Source organism: Diplotaxodon limnothrissa, linkage group LG6 (genome assembly GCF_057381915.1).
Source record: "Diplotaxodon limnothrissa isolate DT_005_m linkage group LG6, D_limnothrissa_male_GT1.1, whole genome shotgun sequence".
NCBI lineage: Eukaryota > Metazoa > Chordata > Actinopteri > Cichliformes > Cichlidae > Diplotaxodon > Diplotaxodon limnothrissa.
In genome coordinates, this window is record NC_140601.1 from 33,887,833 (window position 1) to 33,912,059 (window position 24,227).

Below are 24,227 nucleotides of genomic sequence, written 5' to 3' on the forward strand. Positions count from 1 at the left end.
ACCGTATGCATTTAAATGTTGACCTCAGTGATCACTGAGCTACAGTTCCTGGAGCTTATTTTCTTTTCACCATGTAATCATAAAAGTATTTAAATTTGTCTGAGAGTTAGATAGTTTTAGTTTTTGACAGGTGACCTAAGATGCTCGTTGCAGTATCTATAACTTGAGATACTGCTTTGTAAGATTTCTTTTGAAACAACACAGTCTCAAAGGGAAAACCTGGTCTTAAAAAAAAAAAAAAAAGTGGATTGCACAGAGAGACCTCATACTGGTGAGTCATTTCGGGTTATATCAATATACAGTAGGGACTGATTATGGCCACTGAGCATGGCGCACCTCAGAAACGTAAATATTTGCGTCCTGTATTGTGAATGTTGCTTGTTTTTAGACATGACTCTTCTGAGCGTGCTGTGCCTGTATATCACGTGTGCATGGGAAAATATTAAATGTCTTTCTTTGACATTTTACTCAGCAGAGGCAGGACTGATAGGTGGCTGCTAACATAAAAATAAAATTTAAACATATTAAGCCTTGCATAAAATCAACTTTTATGCATATTGCATAACAAAATTCCAATCTCAAGAACCACACTACTGTAGCTGCTTGCTATGAGAGCGCTGGTGGAATTTGAGCCCACCACAGTTTCTAAAAGACTTTCCACACTGTCCACAGATGTAAGGCTTCTCTCCAGTGTGGATGCGGAAGTGCCTGGTTAAAGCACCAGAATGACGGAAACACTTTGAGCAGACTGAGCAGGTATATGGCCTCTCTCCTGTGTGGATTCGAAGGTGGGTCTTGAGATTCTCCAGGCGATTGAACTCTCGGTTGCACACTGTGCAGCGGAAGGGGCTGCAACCCGGTGGGTAAAGCTGCAATCTGGCCCTCTTGCTTCCTGCCACAGGTTGCTGACAGCGTTGCTGGAACCTTAGCTGGCACTGGCCAGTGTGTCGGCGCAACAAGCTGGGCAGATGGAAAGTCTGACCACAGGACTTACAGGCATAGAGGGTAGCTACGGGGTGGTTGAGTTTATGACTGGTTCGAACATTGACTGGGTAAACCTGTGGAGCGGCCTCTGACACAGGAGCTGGTTCGGACAGCTGGAAGATACTGGAGAACTCTGCAGGGAGGGATGGAAGATCTGTGGGCGGTTGAAGGGTGGAGGCTGGGTTTGAAGGATGAGCTGCTGAAAGACATAACATGCAGAGTTAATTACACTGTAGAATAATTATTTAAAAAATATATTTTTCAATTACACAAACTTCATTAGCCTTAAAGATCAGAATTCATGTAGTACATACATAATACATGTAAACAAATAAGTGTTTTAAGTCAGTAGATTGACCATTGTTTTTATATAGAGCAAACATTTTTTGAATCCTTTAGAATAATCTGAGGAATAATCTGACATTTAGCCGCCTGACTGGAAGTCCAGATGTTAAAATTTTGCATCACTAGACAGTAGGAAAGCATAAATGTTGTGCTGTTTGACTGGCACATGGGTATGAGGCAAATTTTCTATTGCATACTGGGTGTACAACCAATCAATATTATTGATAATGAGAAATTGTCTGTTACTTATATAGAACTTTTGTCCCACTAGCAACTTAGATCATTTTACATTGCAAGCCAATAAACCCATTCATTTCCCTGCACCGCCAACTTTTTGTTTATCTCACATGCACAGATAAACTCAATCCAGCATCGCTAGTTAACTGAACATGTATGTATTTGAACCACGTGAAGAAACTGCTGTATCGGTGCCAGAACACTAAAAACATCCCAAAAATTTCAAACCCAGAATCTTTGTAATGTAAAGTAACAATGCCAACCGAAAAACAAAAACTACTCTGGGTCATGAATGAAAGTATTTCTATCTACCTGAACACAAACAGGAAACTGCTGTTGTTCTTGTATGACTATGATGTCTAATTTAATTATACAAACTCAGGAGATAAAATTATAAAAAAAATAATCTTTCACTAAGCCCGTATTCTGTCATCGTGTTGGCTGTGCTCAGTCCCAGAAGGGCAGAACTGGCCAAACATTTGTTCTCACTTTCACAATTCCCTATACAGCTTCCTTGGAGCTTGTCCAGCTTCCACTATGGTGGCAGTCAGAATGGACTGTGGGCTGGTGAAGTTAACTGCTGGCACAGAAAGTACTGCTTGTCCTGCTGGTGCGATGATCTGAGGTGTCAGAAAGAATGCTGGTAGGTCTTTCTCTTCACTGATTGCTTTGACATGATGGGATGTGGGAGGTGACTAGAAGTCATCTCCCTCTGTTGCGTCTGATCTGCTGTCATCTCTAGCAGCTGCCAGTGATGCTCCTGTTGTGCTGGCATGGCTTGAGCACTGCTTACTCCTGTAGATGCTTGTCAGACTCGGGGCAAGCTGCAAGCAGCACAGGACTCTGAAGCAGCACTAAGAGTTCCTGCCTCTTCTACATGTTATACCATTAGACAAGCATGTTCTGGTTTATTTCCATCAGCTGAATGTCTGCTCCCTTCATCACCTAAGAGTTCCAAATGCTAAATCTCACAACAATCCCTCAGAATTTAGGACCAACTTGGTTCAATCCCCTTAGCATTCCTTTTTGTGGCGGTGGGAAGAAAAGAGTCTTATATGTTTTCCACTATCTGGAAGTAGCCAGGACACTACAGGTCCCAAACTCACACTACAAGTCATGCTCTCTGCACCTGCCATTTGTTTAGAGCTTAAACCAACTTTTCCTTGTCACCTTGATCCAGTCTCTTGCACAGAGATATAGTTGTGTTTGTCTGCTGGATACTAACATAGAGAGGTGTGATCACACAGCTCTACCAAATCCTCAGCAAGTCTGTCTGTATTTTAGTTATTCACAGCCTATTCAAATGAATAAACAGAAAAGACAATAGCAATGTAAGATATTTACTGTCAAAGACCTTTAACAACATTTTTCTATGCTGTGGATTTAACAAAATATGTGTACACAAGTACTCAGAAATACTATAGATTGGCTCAGTGATGGCATAATTGCATCTATGGCTCAAACATACCACATTAATTAACCTTAGGGGCGATCGTGGCTCAAGAGTTGGGAGTTCGCCTTGTAATCGGAAGGTTGCCGGTTCGAGCCCCGGCTTGGACAGTCTTGGTCGTTGTGTCCTTGGGCAAGACACTTCACCCGTTACCTACTGGTGGTGGTCAGAGGGCCCGGTGGCGCCAGTGTCCGGCAGCCTCGCCTCTGTCAGTGCGCCCCAGGGTGGCTGTGGCTACAATGTAGCTTGCCATCACCTGTGTGTGGATGACTGGATATGTAAAGCGCTTTAGGGACTAGTAAAGCGCTATATAAATACAGGCCATTTACCATTTACCATCTAATTTGCATTACAATTGCTTCATTTGAGATTAAACTATTTTAATTACATCGTAAGTGGACTTACACATATAATTTAAGCACAACTTTAATGCTTGTTAATGCTAAGTAAAATGAACAGCTAATCATTTTGCACCCAGTGAAATAGCACATGGTGAGTTGGCATATAGTCCATCTACCAGTTTTAATAGTAATTTCGGAAACAGACAATAATTTCCCATAATGATCAAATCTAGCTGCAAATGTGACTGGCCTGCAGCTCCAAAAATGACAAAAATTTCCCTGGATGATCTTTCAGCAACTTGATCACAAGGAAAAATGTCTATTTACTCTTGTTGATTCCACATTTCTAAATCTGAATATTGGAAATGTCAGTGCAGTACATTTGTAAAACTAAACAATTCATGAGAGAAGGCTCTGCAATGTGTTAACTGTGTTTACAGGCCTGGGTTTTTTTAAGCCCTCTTGAATCTCAAACATTTTACCCTCCCATGAGGTAAATGCAGTTTCAAAGACTTTTCCACTTTAGGTGAGTATGTCATTGTTAGATATTGCAAATCTGATCTTAATTTCAACCTTATTTGTTGTAACAGAGGGAATACTTTATGGCAGTTTTCGCTCTTACCCTGATCGAGCCCATCGCTGGACAGCTGAGAGTTTGAATCTTGGCTCTGAATATCCTGCACTTCTGGTTTCCACTCCAACATTTTGGACTGGACTCCAGATATACTCTCCAGGCTAAAATCCTCCACTTTAAAGGAATCCAAACAGCAAGAGGAACCATGCGTTTCCTCTTCTGGCTTCTCCTGCTTTACAGTAACCTGAGTAACCAGCTCTCGAGTGGATTTGCCAAGAACGCTGGGAAGTGGTGGTGAGATGCCATCTTGAGCTGCTTGGTTTGGACATACTGGGTTCATACGTTCGATCTTCACCATACAAACGCGAGAAATCTCTTCAGTTACCTCTGCAAATAAAGAGATGCAAGCATTTAATGATTTCTTTTAAATTAGAAAACTAAGACAATTTTTCCATACATTATAAAATAAATTTAAAGTCAGCCTTCTATGGAGCTTGAGCACAGTACCTTTGCAACTGTTTCCAAAAACAGTTACTTTAAAAACAGAACTCAAAACAGATGTGAGGATCCAGAACTTTATGTTTGGAAATCATTACAGCGTTAGCCTCTTTTCTCTCTAGTCTGAAACCATCAGGCATGTAATCAGGGCACAGGTCAAAAGCCAGAATCAGAATACTTTAATCCCAGAGGAAATTATGTGGTCACAGTTGCTCCAAGATAGTTTATTTTGTTACTGTTCTTACTAAATGAAATAATACCATATGTTACAAATATAACAACATAGCTCTTATTATAATTATCCCAGTATATTACACAAAATTAAATATATATATATATATATATATATATATATGGTTCACACCGAGGTGCCCTTCGTATCATAATCCCACACAGCAAAATCTCCAGTGTTAAATTAACGCTAGAGAGTGTCTATATGGGTCCACACCTCTGAGTGTTAAATACAACACTGTTGAGTGTTAAATTAACACTTTTGACAGTGTTATATGTTTAAAAGTAACCTAGTCAGTTTTGAAGATTAACAATGGCTAACACTGAGCAGTGCTGATTTTCTAACACTGGAAAATATCCCAGTGTTAGAAAATCAGCACTGGAGATTTTGCTGTGCACAAACATCTGGTGTGGCAACAAATTGGTGCACAAAGCATGGGTAACCTGCAAATCTGTGAAGACACCATTAATGCTGAATATACACTTTTTGGAACAAGATATTGCAACCCCATCAATGCATAACCTGGGTGGCATACGTCACCATTTTTATTTTTGAAACACTTGTAAGTTATATGAGCGCATCAAGACAAGCTAAAGACCTTTTAATGATTCTTGGATGATGTGTTGTGTATTTTTGATCTTTGCACTTGGTGGATTCACACACAAACCAACAGGTATATTGTTTAAGTCTTTGCATTGGCCGCAATCTTAACTGTGTTAAAATAAATAAATAAAAATTAAAATAGCAAAAAGGTGACTGTTTGCACTTCAGCAATCCTGCTAGTAAAACATTCTGTTGTTAAAACTGGCAACTGTGCATCACTGGTTTCACACTTGTCTACAAAACGTGTGAAAAATGTTCATCCCCATGCATTAACAGTTTAGCTGTTAGTTTCTGTGCACACATCGTGATCTAAATATAACTAGGATGCTGAGGCAATTACTGGGGCAGTAATGAAAGAGAACAAGTCTCACAAGTACCTCTAGTGCATCCATCGTTCGCCTCATTTTCTGGATCTGAAGCTGCGTCATTTATTCTCTCTTCCTCGCGCGATCTGCGCTCGTCGGGTCTTCTCAAATGTAGATCGTGGGTGTCACGAGGCTGATGCGCTCCGCTGTGACCCGCAGGGGTAGTGTCACCTCTGACCTCTGTGCGGCTGAGCACACTGCCCACAGCACTTGTGCTTATTTGACTGCAGTTGGGGTGTGGCGGTTGATCGGTGTATTTTATGGCACCGAAGAGCTGATTTGTAGTAAGAGGGCTTCCACAGTTCTCCTCTCTGCGCGCAGAGTCCAGCTTAGCTTCGGCTCTCTGCAGCCTTTGTTTGAGGGACTCGTTTTCTCGTCGTATCTCTTCATAGATGTCGCTCGTCACCTGACCTGCCACAAGCTTTTTCACCTCGCGAACCGCGATCTCCACGGCCACTTCAAATGCTCCGTGTATGGCAGCTACAAGCTCCTCTTGAAAGGACAGCGCAGCGTCCGCGCTGGTTTTGTTTGTTACGCACGGTCGCTCTTTGGTCCCAAACAGCTGCGGCTTCATGGTGCGTTTAACGACCCACTAACGCTGTGCAATGACTTAATATTAAAACCCCTGATGAGCACGTGATGGACCCCTTGTACTGATGGAGCTCGTTTATAAGCAAAGTGAGAGGTTTTACTTCCGCCAACAATTGCTTATGTGCCAACTAGTGGTCCAAACGGCGAAGTGCATCACTTTGTTGGTAAAAAAGAAAAAAAGGACAAAGTACAACTGAGAAACCTAAATTTATTATCTCAGCAACGACTGAAATATCTGAAATTATGCTCTTTTAAGGGCAAGCACAGGTGTAACGACTGCTCCTGGGACGTCTTCCATCAGTCACGGGTTTTGTAATGGTCTAGGCGGGAAAGAATCCAACCAGAAGGCCCTAGGATGGCCAGAGACATCACCATCAAGACAAAGGCAGATTGCTGCAGAACAACAACATGTTACTTCTGTTACCACCAGTCAAAATTTGTAACATATTCAACAGACATGGAATTAGCGTCTACTTACGACAGCGCCTATTTTATCTTTGGGCGGTTTGCCATGGATGTAAGTTGCTCTTTGTTGAATACCTGACCCGGGTATAAAGAACCCGGCCAGCTTTTAATCCAGCAAAAAGCCCACGCATGTTTGGTCTTGAAAGGAAACGCTGGTCACACGCAAGAGAAATAACCACCAGGCGTTTTATGAGTTTTTAAAGAGATCTCCTCACACGCCTGCTAATTGGTCTTAATTAGGTGCTCTACACCTGCTGTAGAAAACGAGCTTTGTTTTTTAACGTCAGCGACATCCTGAAAGTAAATAGTTAAGGTATTTCGAGCAAGTTAAGCTAGAATCTTGGATCTACTAAATGCTCGTTATCTTAAGTAAATGGTTAACGTTTAAAATCTGTCCTTTTCCTGTTGACGATCACATTAAACTCTAAATTCAGGGTTTGGGTCTTCCACAGTCACAGTGCTTCCTTTTATCAGTGTTTATAAGCATATACAGTTTGATGTATTTCTGTTTTATTTAAATTACAATCAACCTCCTACACGGTAAAAATAAATAAATTAATAAATAAAAAGATGGAGCGTTATGAGTTTATATATACGGAGCCCCCCAGGGGACATGGGAGAAAAAAAAAAATTAGGGAGGAAAAAAAAAATTAAGACGGACTTTTTGCGAGCGCTCGCAAAAGTATTGCGAGATCTCGCAATAAGTATTGCGAGCGCTTGCAAAAGTATTGCGAGATCTCGCAAAAGTTTTAGCCGCATTCTTCGGAGGCCGCCAGCTCGAAGCCGACCGGGAGGTCGAGGCACGATGTGCCGGGAAAGCGGTGTTCCTCCCGGCTGTAGTAGGTCTCGACTTCCCGTTAGCTTCGAGCTAGTGGCCGCCAGCTCGAAGCCGACCGGGAGGTCGAGGCACGATGTGCCGGGAAAGCGGTGTTCCTCCCGGCTGTAGTAGGTCTCGACCGCCCGTTAGCTTCGAGCTAGTGGGTGTCAGATCTCCAAAAACGTCGGAGCTCTTTTGCAAATATGTGATGTCTTGTAAACCGAGCAGGTATCTGACGTTTACACAACTACATTCACGCCTCAAAATATCTTAAAAGTGTATTTTGTGACCCAGAAAGAGTAATATTACAACTAAGTAGCTGCCGCCATTGTTGGAGTTTTGCGAGATCTCGCAATACTTTTGCGAGCGCTCGCAATACTTATTGCGAGATCTCGCAATACTTTTGCGAGCGCTCGCAATACTTTTGCGAGATCTCGCAAAAGTCCGTCTTAATTTTTTTTTTTCTCCCTAATTTTTTTTTTTCCTCCGTAATTTTTTTTTCTCCCATGTCCCCTGGGGGGCTCCGTATTATATAAGTCAGGGCCGTATGAGAGTATATGAATAAAAAACTTTACATTACCTCTAAACCAGCCATTGCTAATTGCTACCTTTCCACCAGGCTTCTTGCCGAATGGTAGGAACAATGGGTCACGTGGTATGTGCTATTAAATGATGTTGAACGTCTGAACAGAGACTGGATAACGGCAGTAATTTCAGTGGCTTTAATCGTAGGAGGTATTAGCTTTAGTTCAGCTTGTCTAAAATAAGTTAATAATGGCGCACTCACTTTTTTTACAGGTAAAATTGCTTTGCGTGGGTTTTATTAACGACTTCACTTTATTAATCTCATTAATAACAGGAAGGTATAGATAGAAGTACCACTGAAATTTCGTTGACGGAAGAAATGGGAGAAATGCATAAAAGAGGCTTGAAATAAACTTATCAAATAAGACAGTTATGATGCCTCAGACCATTTTGATCTATTCAATATTCTTCAGGAGATCCTGAAGCTCATGCTCAAGCAATGCACTCATGTTCAGCTCTCATGCATAGATACCTGTAAGGTTAATTAGACGGCTATTTAGAATTTTAAGACAAAATAACCCCGCTTTTAATCTCGCCACATGGATTTGTGCGAGATTAAAAGCACAAATCCATGTGGTGGGGTTAATGTTTGCTCTGTTGGTTATTGTTTTTCTTTTTGAATGCTACAGGCTGACTCTTGCTGTGAGGTGAGCGCACAAACACTAACGTCACTAATGGATTAGCCTACTCTTTGATTATTCCTTTACGTTCCTCGTGACACCACGTGCCACTGACGCGCCCCTGTGAAGTGGGTCGGCTGGGCATTAGCCGGTGTGAAGGTTACACTTTGGATGCCGGTTCATTAATCAGGTTGTCTGTCTACTGGCCTAGTGCATACAGTTGTCTCACTCAGACTGAAGGTAAGCACCCTTATTATTGCATTTGTAGTTTACAGTTATATTTGGGATACACTGTCAAGATGATAATGGAGAATTATTTGATGTAGATTTGGGGCTTTTGATGCTTTAGATATGACATGGAGACTGGCTGTCACAACAATGTGACGCATAGAACTATTAGGCTGTGAATAGCCTATGAAACTTCCAATTTCCTTATCAGTTCTCATCAGCCAAAACAAAAGCAAAAAAGCAAAAAGCTAGCCTAATCTTAAAAATACCAGTTTCTCCTGAAACAGCAAAAAGACCTGAAGTCACCCACTTCAAACATGAGGTGGTGTTTTGTTAATGTTTTTTTTTTTTAAAGATACACATGCATGTTTTTTGAAAGCCTACAGGGGGCTTGAACACATGTTGTCATGATTTAGCAAAAAATACAAAATTCTGTCGTTTTCGTCTTCTCAGATTTATTCTTTTTCAGGTTTTACTTAATACAATTAAACAATTAGAAAATCTGACTTTTTATGGCCCAGTTAAGTCACTGAAAAAATATATTGGTAAGAGAAATTTGCTATTTGCAGTCCCACATAAGTGTTTTCACATGGATGTGTGCAAGTACATGAGTTTGTACAATGTGTAAGTTGTAATGTGCCCAACAAACTCCCTACATACTGTACTTAACCCAATACCCATGAGTAATGAGATAAGAGTTTGTCAGACAAGGATGGTGTTGGTAAATAGTTTTTTTGGCTCCAGTCATGGAAATTGTCTGCTGGATAAAAGCTTGTGGTCGTGATCTCTTTATCCTTATCCTTATCCTTAGTTTGACCAGGTTAGTCTCTCTCCTTTTAATTCTCTCTCTTTTACCTTATCTTCCAGACTCTCAGCAGTGCCCGTACATTGGGTTCACATCATCATCCTCGTGCCCTTATATAACAACCCAGAAATTCTCCAACCGTGTGACATGGCAGATTCCCTGGAATCCAGCTCCAGTGAGGAAAGTCTCCTTATGCAGTGGAACATTTCCAGTCGACGCAGCCGAAAGTCTGGATGCTCTAACATTTTTACAGGCTTGAACATGCATCAGCTACACAGGCTGTTCAGAATGTCAGGGGAGAGAAATGCTGAGCATCGGGCGAAGCTGGTGTGGCAGGGGATAGATGACGATATGCCAGGAGCAAATGAAGAAAAGGATGAGAAAGAAGGGGAAGAAACAGGGCTGGCCGAGGCCTTGGTAGGACTGAGAGTCCGAGCAAGGAATAAAGCAGGAATCAGAGTCGAGGGACGGAAAGATCACAAGTGGAACAGAGCACTGGGATATCTCAGGTTTGTGTCTGTTTTGTCTTTTCCTACACAAAATAAGAAAAGACAGGATGTGTGAAGATAATGATTTTAGATTTTATTTGTAGAAAATTGTTTTCCCCCTCGTATCAGTAATACTGTCACCAGTTAAACTTTGGGTTACACAAGCTCCTGCCTAAATGCAGCAAACAATTGTCATGTGTCTAACAAACTCATTTTAACCTCACATGACTGTGTGTTCCCCTGCATTCTGTCACACACACACACACAGTCATACATCTGTTTCTACATTCCTCACTGAGATGAAATAAGAGTTCTTAGAGTAATAATAAAGTCTCACAGCGTGGTGAAGGTCGGCGACAGAGTGGTGCAGTATTAACAGAATTACTCAGTGTTACTTCTTTGACAACGCTGTGAGCTAAAGTTGTGAAACTCTGTTTGACTGTATAGTTCAGCTTGTTTTCTCATGCTAAATGTCTAATGTGACAATTTATTTTTGACACTTTTTTGTATGCCACAAATGACATATTCATTTCACTTGCTGAAAGGCTTTTTTTCTATTTCTGGAGAAATAAAGAGACATTGTAACTTTATTCTGTTCTACAACCATAAAGTAAAAGTAATTGTCAATAACGTTTTTACTTGTTACGTTGTAATTTAACTTCTTTTCCATGTGGCAACCTACAAATTTTCTTTATGGCTGTTCTCTCATTGTAGCTCGTCTGTGGCTATATTTCTGCTTTAGAGTACCATACACATTAGTATCAAACCATCAGGCCAACTGCAAAGGAATCAGAATTTTAGAATATAAACAGCAAATGAAATGTTCAGATCCTCAAATTATAATGTGTCTTTGTGACAGTGTATTTAACTGCCTAACCAAGAGTTATTTATCTTTGTTCCAGGATTAAGGAGCCATTATCTGACTTTAGTGCTGATGATGAAGAAACCACTAAAGCTCCAAGTGCAGGAGAATTTCTGTTGCCAACTGAGGAAGACATCTCAGATAGTCAAAATCCCTTCAAACCTTCATCATGGAGGTTGGGGGTGACAAGGCTTGAGGACGCCAGAGACTCTGAACGTTACCTTCATCGCATCCTCTATTAAAAACTAGATTTTGGATGAAGATGCAACAAAACTGAAGGCTGATTTTGTTTAGAAGTACGCGCTTCTGCTATCATGCACTATACGTGTTAGACACTAGCACAACTTTATGAACTGTGGTAAATCTGCATGCAAATTAAAGGACAATCTATTATAGGAAATTCAAATGTGTGTCTACTCACAAAGAGAGTTGTTGGAAAGAGGCTAGAATGAACAGTTTTATTGTTGTTGTTGTGGTTTTTTAATGAGCTGTTCTGTACACTACAATTCTTATACACAGAGTGAAATATTTTTGAATAAACAGAGGGAAATACTTTTATATGGATATTTCAATGTGTCACAGAATATCAAAGCAATCATAAATTTAAAATAAATAGTTAGCGGTGAAATGTACATCCATCCATCCATCCATTCGCTTCCACGTATCCTTTTCAGGGTCGTGGGGGGCGCTGGGGCCTATCCCAGCTGTCATAGGGTGAGAGGTGGGGTACACCCTGGACAGGTCGCCAGTCTGTCACAGGGCCAACACACAGGGACAGACAACCATTCGCACTCACATTCACTCCTGCATTCACACCTATGGGCAATTTAGATTGATCAATTAACCTACCCCCACAAACTGCATGTCTGAAATGTACATATAAATAATAAAACAATTCACTCACATTCATTTCAAACCCTGGATTAGCTTTTCAGCAACAGAAAAAAAGGTACCATATTGTAAAGTTGCCTATTTACAACACACTAGCATGAATTTACAGTTAGTTCTAGCCATCTGGTAAATTTAAATACAACATTCTCTATCTGGTTGCTAAATCTTAGTTGCTAAATTCCCCAATATATTTACCAGCTGGGTGCTAATTGTGTTTGTCGATGGGTGGTGGAGAGAGTGTACTGTGGGTTGATCAGTGCTCTTTTCTGCAAACAAGTGCGATGCTAACCCAGAGAATAAGGGGACAAAGGAGAATGAACCAAATCATTAAAACTGGCAGTGAAAACAATGAATAAATCAACAAGCTGAAGAAAGTTGGGTGGTTACTGTGGGTTTGTCACTACGTGTGACAAACCCACGATGCACACCAGGGTTGGAACCTGATTACAGAACTGCTTTAATTCTTCGTGAAATAGATTCAACAAGGTGCTGGAAATATTCCTCAGAGATTTTGGTCAGTATTGACATGATAGCATCACACAGTTGCTGTGGCTTTGCATGCACATTCATAATGTGAATTTTCCATTCTACTGCAATGCAGAGGTTGCTTGTTGGAGAACTGGTGACCGTGGAGGATATTAGAGTACAGTGAATTCATTGGCATGTTCAATAAACCTGTTTGAGATTATCTTAACTTCATTACATGGGATGTTGTCTTGCTGGAAGCAGCCAACAGAAGATGGGTACACTACTCAGGTAGGCTGATTCCCCAAAAGATCCCCCACTCCATTACACCACCAAGTTTGAGTCGCCAAATTCTGACCCCACTATCCAAATGTTGCATCAGAAAAAGCAACTCATCAAACCAGGCAATACTTTTCCAATCTTCTCCTGTCTCTCTCAGTTTCCTCTTCTTTGAAGCAGTGGCATGTGGTTCGGTCTTCTGCTGCTCTAGCCCATCGGCTTCAAGATTCAGCAGTCAGCAGTCTGGCCATTCTCCTCTGACCTCTGGCACCAGCAAGGCATTTTTGCCCAGAGAAATGCCGCTCACTGCCATGCTCTGTAAACCCAGATGATTGTGTGGAAAAAAAAATCTGGCACCAACAACCATGCCACGTTCAAAATTACTTAAAATAACCTTTATCCCCCATTCTGATGCTCAGTTTGGACTTCAGCAGGTCGTCTGTTCTATGTTTACATGCACGATGAGTTGCTTGCCTGCGATTGGATAATTAGTTATTTGCATTAAAAAACAGTTCAGCAGTGAAGTGGTCCTGATTTTATATCAACTGTCAACAGAAAAGGATACTGAGCATAGCACTGAGTCTTAATTAAGAGTGGAACAATTTTAAAGACAAGGCCAAAATGCAAAATAGACTTCAAAAGTGCTGCCTGTGGTTCCCTCTCCATGCAACTCGATACGCATGAATAACTGTTGTCAGATTAAAGTGTGCTAGTCCGGTGTTAAAGGTTGTTCAGTTAAAAAATTCAGTGCAAATCCAACAGAATAATAAAGTTTATTATTTGTTCATGACTCAGTCATGATTAAAAAAAAATTTTCTATCCATTAAAAAAAAAGAAAGAAAAAAAGCCATAAACTGAAAGTATAGTTTTGAAAAACTAACAAACTTTAGTTCTGCTTGAACATGAGCAAATTATTCTTGCACTTCTTATTTTTTGATTGTACATGTACAATGACAATAAAGGGCTGTTCTATTCTTTTGTATTGTAATAAAATCAATTATAATCAACAGTCACAAACGCACAAATCGCCTGTATTAATGGAATATGTTTTAATTATAATCTGTCATTAAATATTACATACAAATTATACAGTGCATTACATTTCATGTCAGTTCAATACAGCAGAAAGTTACTTCTTTGTTTACTTAGGTCCACCTTGGAGACAGAAAATCAACTCAAACCAAGAGTCCAAAACAAAAGGAGCTGATGGACGAGCAACCACCACTCCCCTTTGTTTAGTTGCAGATGCAGTAATTTTGTTTTCTTCACCAAAGACTCAATTCCTCAGAGGGAGTAGACACATTAGACGAGCCACTCAAACTCACACTTACCTTAACTTAACAAACAGTTAAGTTCTTAAACCAAAAGTACCTCAGCTTTTCTACATCAACCAAGATGACTTGCAGATCCTGATCTTAGGAGGAACCATGTGAAACCAGTTCACATGGTCGATGTTCATTGTGTAAAGGCATGCACACCACTGAGTGCCTGTTTCCTGAATCTGTCATACTTGGTCACAATGAACACTTCTCTTATTTGTTAAAAAATAAAGTAAAATAAAATAACGATTTAGTGGCACAACTGCTTTCACCAACCCGGGGTTTTGAACTTTGTGGGAGGGAATATGCATGTGGATATTGAAGGATGAGAGATATGGAAAAAAGCAAACAAAACAAAACATGGACTTCAACACTTCCCATAAAAAAACAACAACATGAGAGGCTTCTGACGAGTGTGCGTGAACAAACATTGTGTGCACCCAGGATTCCAACAGAACAGTCACCTCACTGAAATCTTTCACAAGAAGGTACAAAATCTTCATCACATCATCAGTTTTTAAGCTGACCTCCACAAAAGGCACATAAGTAAAACAGGGAAGATACATTATGAAATTCTTCCTCTTTTGGCCTCTTCTTAACATTCACCAACTCACACTCTGCTACTGAATTATCCATAAGGAAAGGATGGGAGATGTGAGGACTAATTCCATTTCAAGGAAAAAAAAAAAAAAAAATTAAAACCTGTGCCCTCAGGTTCTGTAGTGTCCTTCATCCAAACACTAATGTTCTCAATTGCTTTTCTCGCTCCAGCTCCTTGTTGTTTCTCTTCTTCTGCTTCTTTTCTACCACCAGGTGAAGAAGGGTCTCCTGCTCTGGAAACTCTGCGTGTAAGACTCACTGTTTGCTCTCTGAGGAGCTCTGGCTGTTTCAACAATTACTGGAGGCATCTGGACCAACTGGAGGGGTGTTTTACCATCTTTCAGGGCTTGGCACAGGTTCAAGATCTTGGGATGCAAATTGAGAGGTTTGTCACATCTTAAACTCATACATATATTAAGAATCATTTCCCACTTTTTGTCCTCACCATTAGGTTTTGCTGTCTAGACAGACAATTTCAGAAACGACAACTCACCTGTCCCCTCATAACAGCTACTTGTCTGTGAAACTGTCCTCTGTCAAAACCAGGATCTTTCTGTGAGACACAGTAGATAACATGTATATACCATAGCCATCCTCTCCATCCTTGTTTTCACTTCAAACTTCTCTCACTTACATCAGTCTATGCCACAAAAATTAATGATGACTTGCCTTAAAGAGTTCATAGAGGTCCTCTTCTAGGTCTTTGATGAAATTTGGGTCACTGAGTTTAGGAAGCACTATCTCTCTGATTTCCTGAGAGAAAGGAACTTTGGCCTGGGGAAGCCACGCCCAGTAAAAGGGGTCTGTGATTGGACAAGGAAACATTCTAATTGAATATATTGCTTGTAAAGAGCTCAGCAATTATTTGTGAAATCAAAACGAAGAGAAAATTAATTAAAACCTAATGAAACAAGCAAAGATACAGTCAATGTATATAAAATGTACGTACTTATAAAAAGGAAAAATAAAAAGCTCTTTCTTTTTCTCAAGGGAAGAATAATGTTCTTAAGTTGAACAATGAGTGGTTTAAACGGTGCTTACAAGCTCTCCAGGAGTCAGGGTGTTTCAGGGGGAATGCTAGGCCGTTGTCTATGGCTGCCAACTTGATGATAGGATCCTTTACTACCACCCAGTCTGTGTCCTGGACAGATAAAAACATAAATATAACAAATACATATTTAACTACTGACCTTTTCGGGAGAAAGCATTTGGCCTTCACAATGCAGAATGAGCAAAAACAATAACAAAAAAAAAAATTAACAATATTAAAATTGCAATGTTTAGCATTTTTCACGTATCCATCCATCCATTTTCATCCACTTATCTAATTCACTGTTGAGACATGGGTTGTAACTCTTCCAGCTGTCACTGGGCACAAGGCAAAGTACAGCCCGAATGCATCGCCAGTCTATTGCAGGGCTAAAAGAGAGGGGCAACCACTGACTGTTGCATTAACACCTACGGCTGATTTAGGATAACCACTTAACCTGACATAAACATCTTTGGACCGTAGCCAGAGAACCCAAGAAGATTAAAGCAGGCACGGGGACAATAAACAGGCTGGTCCACAGCTGGTTAATGGTTTGGAACCCAGGACCTTATTACTGTGAGGCAACAGCATGCCACTCTCATTCTTCATATGTTAACGATTCATTTATTTATTGCAAATATATGAACAGATTCTCATTTAATTCTAACAGGGTTGATTCACTGAGGGACCTTCACTTGATTTTGTTGCTCAAAAGTGAGACGTCTTTTTTCTTGCTAATGTAAGCTAATGCTAGCTCATCTGCTAATACTGATACTGATTTTTGGTGATTTAAAAATCGGATATATCGGTAATCTATATCAACATCGATAATTTTTATTTCCTTTCAGATACATGAAACATAGACAGATTTCCATAAAATCTGTTATGTTTAGTTATTTATGTGTCCTTACTAAGATAATGAAACTGCAGTTAAAAAATAATATTGTTTTTAGGTTAGCAGCAAGTCTGCCTGACTACAACAATGTTGTAGCATCCAACTGCAATAATCAAACAGCACTTTAAGAGACATCTGCCTTTCTCCATCTGCATGCTACAACATGAAACAATACTAAGACCACATCCTGTACTACTACATTCATGTTCTCAGCCTCACTGTAGTTTAGACTGAGCAGTAGGTTATTGTCTTTTATTTTATAAAAAGAATAAAAAGATGCTCAGATCAGCTGGTTGGTTGATGTTTGTGTGGGAAACATGTTTTGCCTACAGGAAAAATGTAAATCGCTACCTGTGCTTTTCCTGACAGTTATATTTTAATTAGCATTTCTGAAAATTAATATTACAACTCTAAATGTATTTGCACTTAAGCTTTCGTGTGTGTGTTTCTCACCCGGTTTCCAACAGTGTCCATGGGACAGTCGTACTTCAGCAACCAGTTGTCATTTCCCCGGTCTGGGATGCAAAAAATATTCAAATTCAGATAAACCCAATCCTAACCAAAGCAGCACTACACGCTCTGCAATGAGCACAATAAATGTTTTCAACAGTGATAAATGAGTTCACTCTGCTTCGTTTACTTACGGTTGTGAGTACGTACCTGTATTCCTGATAATATAATCGAGGACTACGAGCCGCTCAAACTGCAGCTGGAGCTGCCGGTTGGTGTTTTCGGGCAAAGGCTCTGCTTCAAACCTTCGCAGCCAGAAATCTGCATCCTTGTATCCCTCAACAAAGAGCTGAAAAGAACCGACCTGTTGAAGCAGAAAAAGTACTGCAAATTAGAGATTTTCTGATAGATTTCGAAATCATTTTCCCAAGAAAGTTAAAAAGCCTACAACTCTTCATCTGAAATGACCTAAAATGGTATTTTATCCCTGGGAGTTTTTTTTAATATTTATGTGGGTTGATGACCAAACATAGATATTGTGTCCACTACAGCTAAAACGGCATTTGATTTTATAAGCTAATCAATAATGATGAACATGATTATTTCATGAGAAACAAGCTTAAATCTCTTGATGAGAGAAACTGAACATTTCATAGAAATGTAAGAATACATTTAAGAATATTTGTAGAATAATAAACAAATTAATAACTGAATAAAATGACTTGCATAAAACCAATGTACCAGATTACCTTGGGTGGCAGTCCAATCCTGTGAAAGCGCTGGCCCACTTTAGGCACCTTCTCCAAAGCTAGCCTTTTTCCTCGAGACTTGACCCTGTCTATGGCACTATAGTTGAATGTTTCACTTGCCAAATACACCACCTAAAAGTAGAAATTCTGATTAAAAAGAGGGAAATTTTTTCTTTACTGACCTTTGTAATGTGAAGACACTGCCCTGAGAGTTTATACCTTGGTCCTGGGAACAATATTGAGCTCCAGTTTCTGATCAACCAGACTGGCCCCAGCTTCTGAGAGGTAGCCCTGGTTCAGGACCAAACAGTCACGGCCAAAACAGCACGGACAACACAGTTTCTGGAGCCACTTGGTCCACTTGGGATTCAGCTGCCCATAGGGCTCTTCATTTTTTGGTTTGAACACACCAATTATCTTCTGCAAAGGGAGACAGAATGGAAGAAAAATAAAATAAATTGCAGATAAAGTGGCCCATGCAGAGAAGATAGAGTAAGAAGGGCAGGTTTACATATATGTATGAGACAAACAGTAAAATTCAAAGACAATGTGTTTCTTTTTTGTTTTGTTTTTTAAATCTGACACCAACACAGAATAGAGAATAACAGAAAGCAGAATTATCCTGTAGTTTAAATAATAAAAGCCATTAACAACATGAACTGAAATTGTATACTGAAACCATATTATGGCTGAAATGAAACTAGAACCTTTAAACTTATTTTAAAAGCTACACAGGATGACAGTTTCACAGGATAGGCAAAAGGCAGATTTTTGGTATGGTGGTTATAATTCTTTATAGAAGTCACATGTTACATTACATGGTGCGTATAGTGTATCTCATGCGGCAATTACAACATAAACCTTGGTCACTGAAGAGTTATATCCTCACAGGGAGCAAGCACATGACTACTAATCACGGTAGTGACTAAGGAAACTGGAGAGGTGGAGAATGGGAGGTGAATGGGAGCAGCAGGTCACTGGATAAAAACCTCACACATTCAGCCTTAACAAGCAGCACAATAAAGCTGGTGTGATTAGACGGAAAATGCATTTGTGTGGATCCATCTCAGATGCCTTGAGGCACACTTCTCTTTTCTTAAACAACTTAACACACTGGGAGAAACTGGGAGGAAGGTGTCAGTGAGCTGCTCAAGCTGGCTCCAATCATGAAACTTTAGAGTATCATCTGAAAAAAAAAAAGAAGCCTAAAAATCATGTATGTTATTTGAATATGTGTTGCTGTCACCGGGACAGCTGGTCAGATACAGAGTCGCTAACAGATTACTTACACTAGCTGGGATGTAGATAATGAACATGTGTCAACACACTTACAGTAACAATGGTGATGAAAGCATTTTAGAAGAAAGCAAGTAATTTGTTATAGGAGTTTTGCAATTGGTATATAACATTCATAATTTTGGTTGAAGACAGATATATTTGTTGGAAGCGGCCTGCAGTGTGTGTCTTATTTAGGGTGCGCTGATGTGCAATGCATAAGCTAAAAAACAGCATCAGTGTGGCCAGTAAAATAAAAAGAATACCCCAGGTCCATTTGGGTTGTGTCTGTGTGTGTTTTTTAATTAACCTATTTTTCACTGATTTGGTGCATAAAGAGTCCTGGCATTACTGGACCTAGTGTTGGAACCACTGACATCTGTGATTATGAGTAATTAAGTCAGAACTAAGTCTACACTGGCACGGACAGTGGTGCACTGGTTACCAATTCAAAGTTCCAACTTCAGCTGGGGTTGCATGTTCGCATGTTGTCACTGTGCCTGGGTTTCCTGTGGACACCTCACCCTTCTGTCACAGCACATTAGGTGATTACAAATTGGTAGTGGAGGTGAAATAGAGGTAAAGTACTTAGAGAAAATAAATATCTGAGAAGAAAACCTGAGCTGAGAAGGAAGGAAAAAACCCTAAAGCCCCTCTTATGGAATCTCGGGCTATGTTTTATTTAAACTTTCTCTGTTGCATTGTATTATTCATATACCAACCTCCAATTCTCTTCAGTATCTGGCTATTCGATTGGATGATAATTAGTTTATCTAGACTTACAGTGTATCTGCAAAGTCATCACGAGGCCTTTCCTGGGACCAAGTAACACTTCTCAAAACACCCTTAAGTGTTTTCAGACAACACCAACAACCTCTCGGGTTTCACAAATCCCTCAAATGACCGGTCAGTTAAGAGGCAGATTTAAGTTAGCAAGTCTTCTTACCCCCTGTGAATCTTTGACAAAATAGCTCCCACTGGAACCCTGATAGATCCTCTCGGGGTAGATCCCCTCCTCTATAGCTCGTTCGGCCTTTCGGATGATCTCCCTGAACTCGGGATCTTCTGGGAATTCATTCCTGTGCGCCTCCCGTGGCGTGTTTCCACGGTCTCGATCCAGAAGCGGCTGTCTCTCTCGATTGCGCCCCGGACTGCCGGCCGTGATGCGCACCACGGAGCCCGGCGTGCTTCCAAACGCGCCCCGGGGGCTGGTGGGCTCCGTGGGGCAGTAGGTGAAATCACCCGAGTCCCGGAGCGGAGAGACAAGCGGACTCGTCTCGTCCATGACTTGGGAGGTAGACGAGAAGTTCCTTTAACTCCTAATAATGGATGCAGAGAGGAAATAGAAGACCGAAAAGAAAGTGGAATCGATGTTTTGTTAGCTAGCACTGACGCTTGCTAACAAGGAACAAGAAAAAAAAATCAGATGACCGTCAGCTTCCGGGAAGAGGCGGGACCCGTGAAGTGTTTTGATCTGTAACCAATCAGCGTGCAAATAGCCACTTCAGCAAGCTAATCTGTTGCAGTGATTGGACAGAATAGTTCCGCCCACGGAAAGCATGTGAGAGAAAAGTTAACCCAATCAATTAACCCCACAAAAAAGCCTTTGATAAACACGTCCTGTGTTTTTATCACGGGGCCTTTTTAGGATGTTATCAGACTGGGTTATAACAGTTTTACTTGTAGATGTCGGTAAATTCTGCCAGGCTGATAAAAAAGGACTTATATTTAGATTCAAGTACTGCATGAAAGCGCTTTCAATTTAATTAGGAGAATTAGATAAATCAGTGTCATAATATAATTATGGAAACTGAAGTTGAGTCATGGAAAGTTGGAATTGGACGTGTCATTTCTAATGATTTCTGGTGATATTTTTAAATGTAAAAAAAAAAAAACATTTAACAATCAGGCAATGGGTCACAGTTCAAGATACTGAAACATAACAAAACTAGACTCTATGGAATTTTTAAAACTATTTTTAAACAATTTATTCTTAATTCTTTTTATTTTATACTATCATGCACATGTATGATTTACTGTCTTGTTTGTCTAGAGTTCGTTAACATCTTCACCTAACACACAGAAGACCCGATGGCAGGGCATCCGGAGGAAAAATCTGTTTCAAATGAGAATATACAGTTCCATATCCTGTGCAACCTCTTGCAATTAAGGATTCAGCTATACAAAGCATCATTATCATTATTTTGTATTTTTTTCTGGTTTACACTTAGAGACATTTCTGGGTGACATCGGGCTGACGTACCTAGCTTTTACATGTAGACATGTTTCCCGTTCCCATCAATGATAAAATAAATTATTTTCATACTTGTGGTATATTAAAAAAAACTAAAAAGAATGCCCTGTCCCCAGTCAATTAAACATGCATGCACAAACACAGATTCCCCATTCACCCTGCAGGTGGTCTTTGAGGGTCCCGTGCAGTATCTTTGCTTTTCCTAGGACTGCACCTTCCTGGACTAAGATCTGGGATTCCTTTGGTATAGCTACATTTATCACTGTGCCACCGCTACTCTGTCTGGTTGGTTAGCCATCATATCTATACTGAGAACATGTGTGTAGGAGTGTTCTCAGTCCTTGTTGAGTCATATAACATCAGAATGCCTTAGGCAGCGGATGATAAATGGTGATGAGGAACTATCATGGATGACCAACCTCTTTGTGGGATGTACCATGGACAGATAGAGGAAGTTGGTAACATCATGAAATCCTACCAGTGGCTTAAAGGCTGACTTAAAGGACAGCACAGAGGGTCTGATCATGCCATCATCAGAACCAAGATCCATGGAAGCAGGAGTCTACCACAGCCAAGAAGACCCAAGTTTTAGCCTGTGCAAAGGTGCCCTGGAGACTATCCAACAGCATATAGCACGATGTAATGTGCAAGCTGAGATGGTATACACTGAGACGGATAGTGTACAGGAAAATGTGTGAAACATGTGAATTAGAAGTCTTCAACTCCTGATGGGAGATGACACTGAAGGTGGTTGGGGACACCAGCGCTAATATACCAGCGCTGCAGGCCCTGATGGCATCCCCGGGCGTGTTCTCAGAGCGTGTTCTGGGGAGCTTGCAGGAGTGCTCACAGACATATTCAATCTGTCCTTGGCCCACGCTGTGGTACCGGCCTGCTTCAAATCCACCTCCATCGTCCCGATACCCAAAAACTCCAACCCATCTTGCCTCAATGATTACCGCCCAGTAGCACTCACCCCCATCATCACTAAGTGCTTAGAGCGACTGGTCCTAGCACACTTCAAATCCTGTCTCCCCCCCACCCTGGACCCCCACCAATTCGCATACCGCCGGAACAGGAGCACAGAGGATGCAGTCTCCATCGCAATGCACTCTGTCCTCTCACACCTGGACAACAACAACACCTACGCCAGAATGCTGTTTATAGACTTCAGTTCAGCATTCAATACAATCCACCCCTCACAACTCATCAGGAAACTGACAGACCTGGGTATCAGTTCCCTCATCTGCAAATGGTTACTGGACTTCCTGACCAACCGCCCCCAACATGTCCGGCTGGATAACCGCTGCTCATCTACCATCACAATGAACACCGGTGTACCACAAGGCTGTGTGATGAGCCCTTTCCTCTACTCCCTCTTCACCCACGACTGCAGACCTGCTGATGGTTCCAACACCATCATTAAGTTTGCAGATGACACCACGGTGATTGGCCTCATCAGTGACAACGATGAGGCCGCCTACAGGGAGGAGGTGGATCGTCTGGCTGAGTGGTGCGACAGAAACAACCTGCTGCTTAACACCGAGAAGACCAAGGAGCTCATCGTGGACTACAGGAGGAATGCTGACCCACATCCACCCATCCACATTAAGGGGACGGCTGTGGAGCGTGTGAGCAGCTTCAAGTTCCTGGGAGTCCACATCTCCGAGGATCTCACCTGGACGACCAACTGCTCCAAGCTGGTCAAGAAGGCTCACCAGCGCCTCTTCTTCTTGAGGACTCTGAGGAAGAACCACCTGTCCTCAGACATCCTGGTGAACTTCTATCGCTGCACCATCGAGAGCATCCTGACCAACTGTATAACAGTCTGGTACGGGAACTGCTCTGCCTCGGACCGGAAGGCGTTGCAGAGGGTCGTGAAAACTGCCCAGCGCATCGCCGGAGCACCACTTCCTGCCATAAAAGACATCTACAGGAAGCGGTGTCTGAAAAGGGCTGGGAAAATCATCAAAGACCCCAGTCACCCATCACATGGACTCTTCACCCTCCTGCCCTCTGGGAGGCGCCACAGGAGCCTCCGGACTAAGACCACCAGGTACCGGAACAGCTTCTTCCCCACAGCTGTCAGACTCCTGAACTCTGCCTCCTGACATCTGACCCACGTTAAACTCATGGACTGAACATACACACACCCACAATGGACAACTGTACCCTCAAACACACAATAATAACATGGACTGAACCACCACTCACAACCACTAGCACTTTATATAGCCTCTGTAGAAACTATCTACACCCTCACTTATCTTAACTGCACTACTGTATAGCTCTGTGTAAATAATCATTCTGTACATTCGATAATCTTTAATCCTACAACTGTTTACAACTTGCATAGTTCCCATTTCTGTATAGCTGTATATCCCAGATTCTGTAAAGTTATTTATTTCATTTCATATTCTGTATAGTTTTTCATATTTATATCCTGTTCATATCCTGTACATAGCTTGTACTCACTACAGCCTGTACATACTTATAGTTATAGAATATTCACAACATACTTCATACCGTGTACATTATAACATACCATAATAGACCCATTTCTGTAATATACTCACATATCTATATTATTGCTAATATATATTGTAATATATCTATATCACTAAAGCACTTCTGGATGGATGCAAACTGCATTTCGTTGCCCTGTACCTGTGCATGTGCAATGACAATAAAGTTGAATTCTATTCTATTCTATTCTAAGGTACTGTAGGACTTCAAGTTCCAGACAAATAAACAGCTGCTGGTCAACCAAACACACATAGTGATGGTTGACAAGGAACAGAAGACTGCAGCTGTGACAGATGTGGCAATCTCGGTTGAAAGTAACATCAAGAAAAAGGAGCACAAGAAAAGAAAGAAGCACCATGGGCTAAAGGAAAACTGGAACAGACGTGGAAGTCCAAAGTGGTTCG

At 41.0% G+C, this 24,227-nt stretch overlaps 3 protein-coding genes across 4 annotated transcripts; 1 reads left to right on the forward strand and 2 right to left on the reverse strand.

Moving 5' to 3' along the window:
• Positions 1 to 256: 256 nt before the first annotated feature.
• Positions 257 to 6,203, reverse strand: LOC146630990 (uncharacterized). 2 transcript variants are annotated; one of them, XM_085356242.1, is made up of 3 exons: positions 5,642 to 6,203; positions 3,980 to 4,318; positions 257 to 1,180 (listed from the first exon to the last, which is right to left on the reverse strand). In XM_085356242.1, exons 1-3 carry the CDS (start codon positions 6,201 to 6,203, stop codon positions 591 to 593), a joined length of 1,491 nt encoding a protein of 496 aa, XP_085212368.1. In that variant the 3' UTR covers positions 257 to 590. The 2 variants fall into 2 exon arrangements, with proteins under 2 accessions (XP_085212368.1, XP_085212367.1); XM_085356241.1 differs by having other exon boundaries at positions 257 to 1,183.
• Positions 6,204 to 9,887: 3,684 nt separating this feature from the next.
• On the forward strand, positions 9,888 to 11,332 carry avpi1 (arginine vasopressin induced 1). Its single transcript, XM_085356245.1, has 2 exons — positions 9,888 to 10,249; positions 11,131 to 11,332. The coding sequence occupies exons 1-2, from the start codon at positions 9,888 to 9,890 to the stop codon at positions 11,330 to 11,332; spliced, it is 564 nt and encodes a 187-aa protein (XP_085212371.1).
• A 2,461-nt stretch (positions 11,333 to 13,793) lies between these two features.
• pi4k2a (phosphatidylinositol 4-kinase type 2 alpha) lies at positions 13,794 to 20,442 on the reverse strand. Its single transcript, XM_085356246.1, has 9 exons — positions 19,990 to 20,442; positions 17,988 to 18,188; positions 17,769 to 17,900; positions 17,230 to 17,383; positions 17,023 to 17,084; positions 15,686 to 15,785; positions 15,314 to 15,447; positions 15,138 to 15,197; positions 13,794 to 15,009 (listed from the first exon to the last, which is right to left on the reverse strand). The coding sequence occupies exons 1-9, from the start codon at positions 20,326 to 20,328 to the stop codon at positions 14,848 to 14,850; spliced, it is 1,344 nt and encodes a 447-aa protein (XP_085212372.1). The 5' UTR covers positions 20,329 to 20,442; the 3' UTR covers positions 13,794 to 14,847.
• Positions 20,443 to 24,227: the final 3,785 nt, after the last annotated feature.

Excerpts from the sequence above, each read along its gene's own strand:
- avpi1 (XM_085356245.1), top strand. The coding sequence starts at position 9,888 with ATGGCAGATTCCCTGGAATCCAGCTCCAGTGAGGAAAGTCTCCTTATG. Across the intron at positions 10,250-11,130 it reads AGAGCACTGGGATATCTCAG|GATTAAGGAGCCATTATCTG; the intron begins GTTTGTGTCTGT and ends TCTTTGTTCCAG.
- LOC146630990 (XM_085356241.1), bottom strand. The coding sequence starts at position 6,203 with ATGAAGCCGCAGCTGTTTGGGACCAAAGAGCGACCGTGCGTAACAAAC. Across the intron at positions 4,319-5,641 it reads GAACGATGGATGCACTAGAG|AGGTAACTGAAGAGATTTCT; the intron begins GTACTTGTGAGA and ends CTTTATTTGCAG. Across the intron at positions 1,184-3,979 it reads CAGCGATGGGCTCGATCAGG|CAGCTCATCCTTCAAACCCA; the intron begins GTAAGAGCGAAA and ends TATGTCTTTCAG.
- pi4k2a (XM_085356246.1), bottom strand. The coding sequence starts at position 20,328 with ATGGACGAGACGAGTCCGCTTGTCTCTCCGCTCCGGGACTCGGGTGAT. Across the intron at positions 15,786-17,022 it reads TGGACACTGTTGGAAACCGG|GACACAGACTGGGTGGTAGT; the intron begins GTGAGAAACACA and ends TTATCTGTCCAG. Across the intron at positions 15,448-15,685 it reads CCCTGACTCCTGGAGAGCTT|ACCCCTTTTACTGGGCGTGG; the intron begins GTAAGCACCGTT and ends GTCCAATCACAG.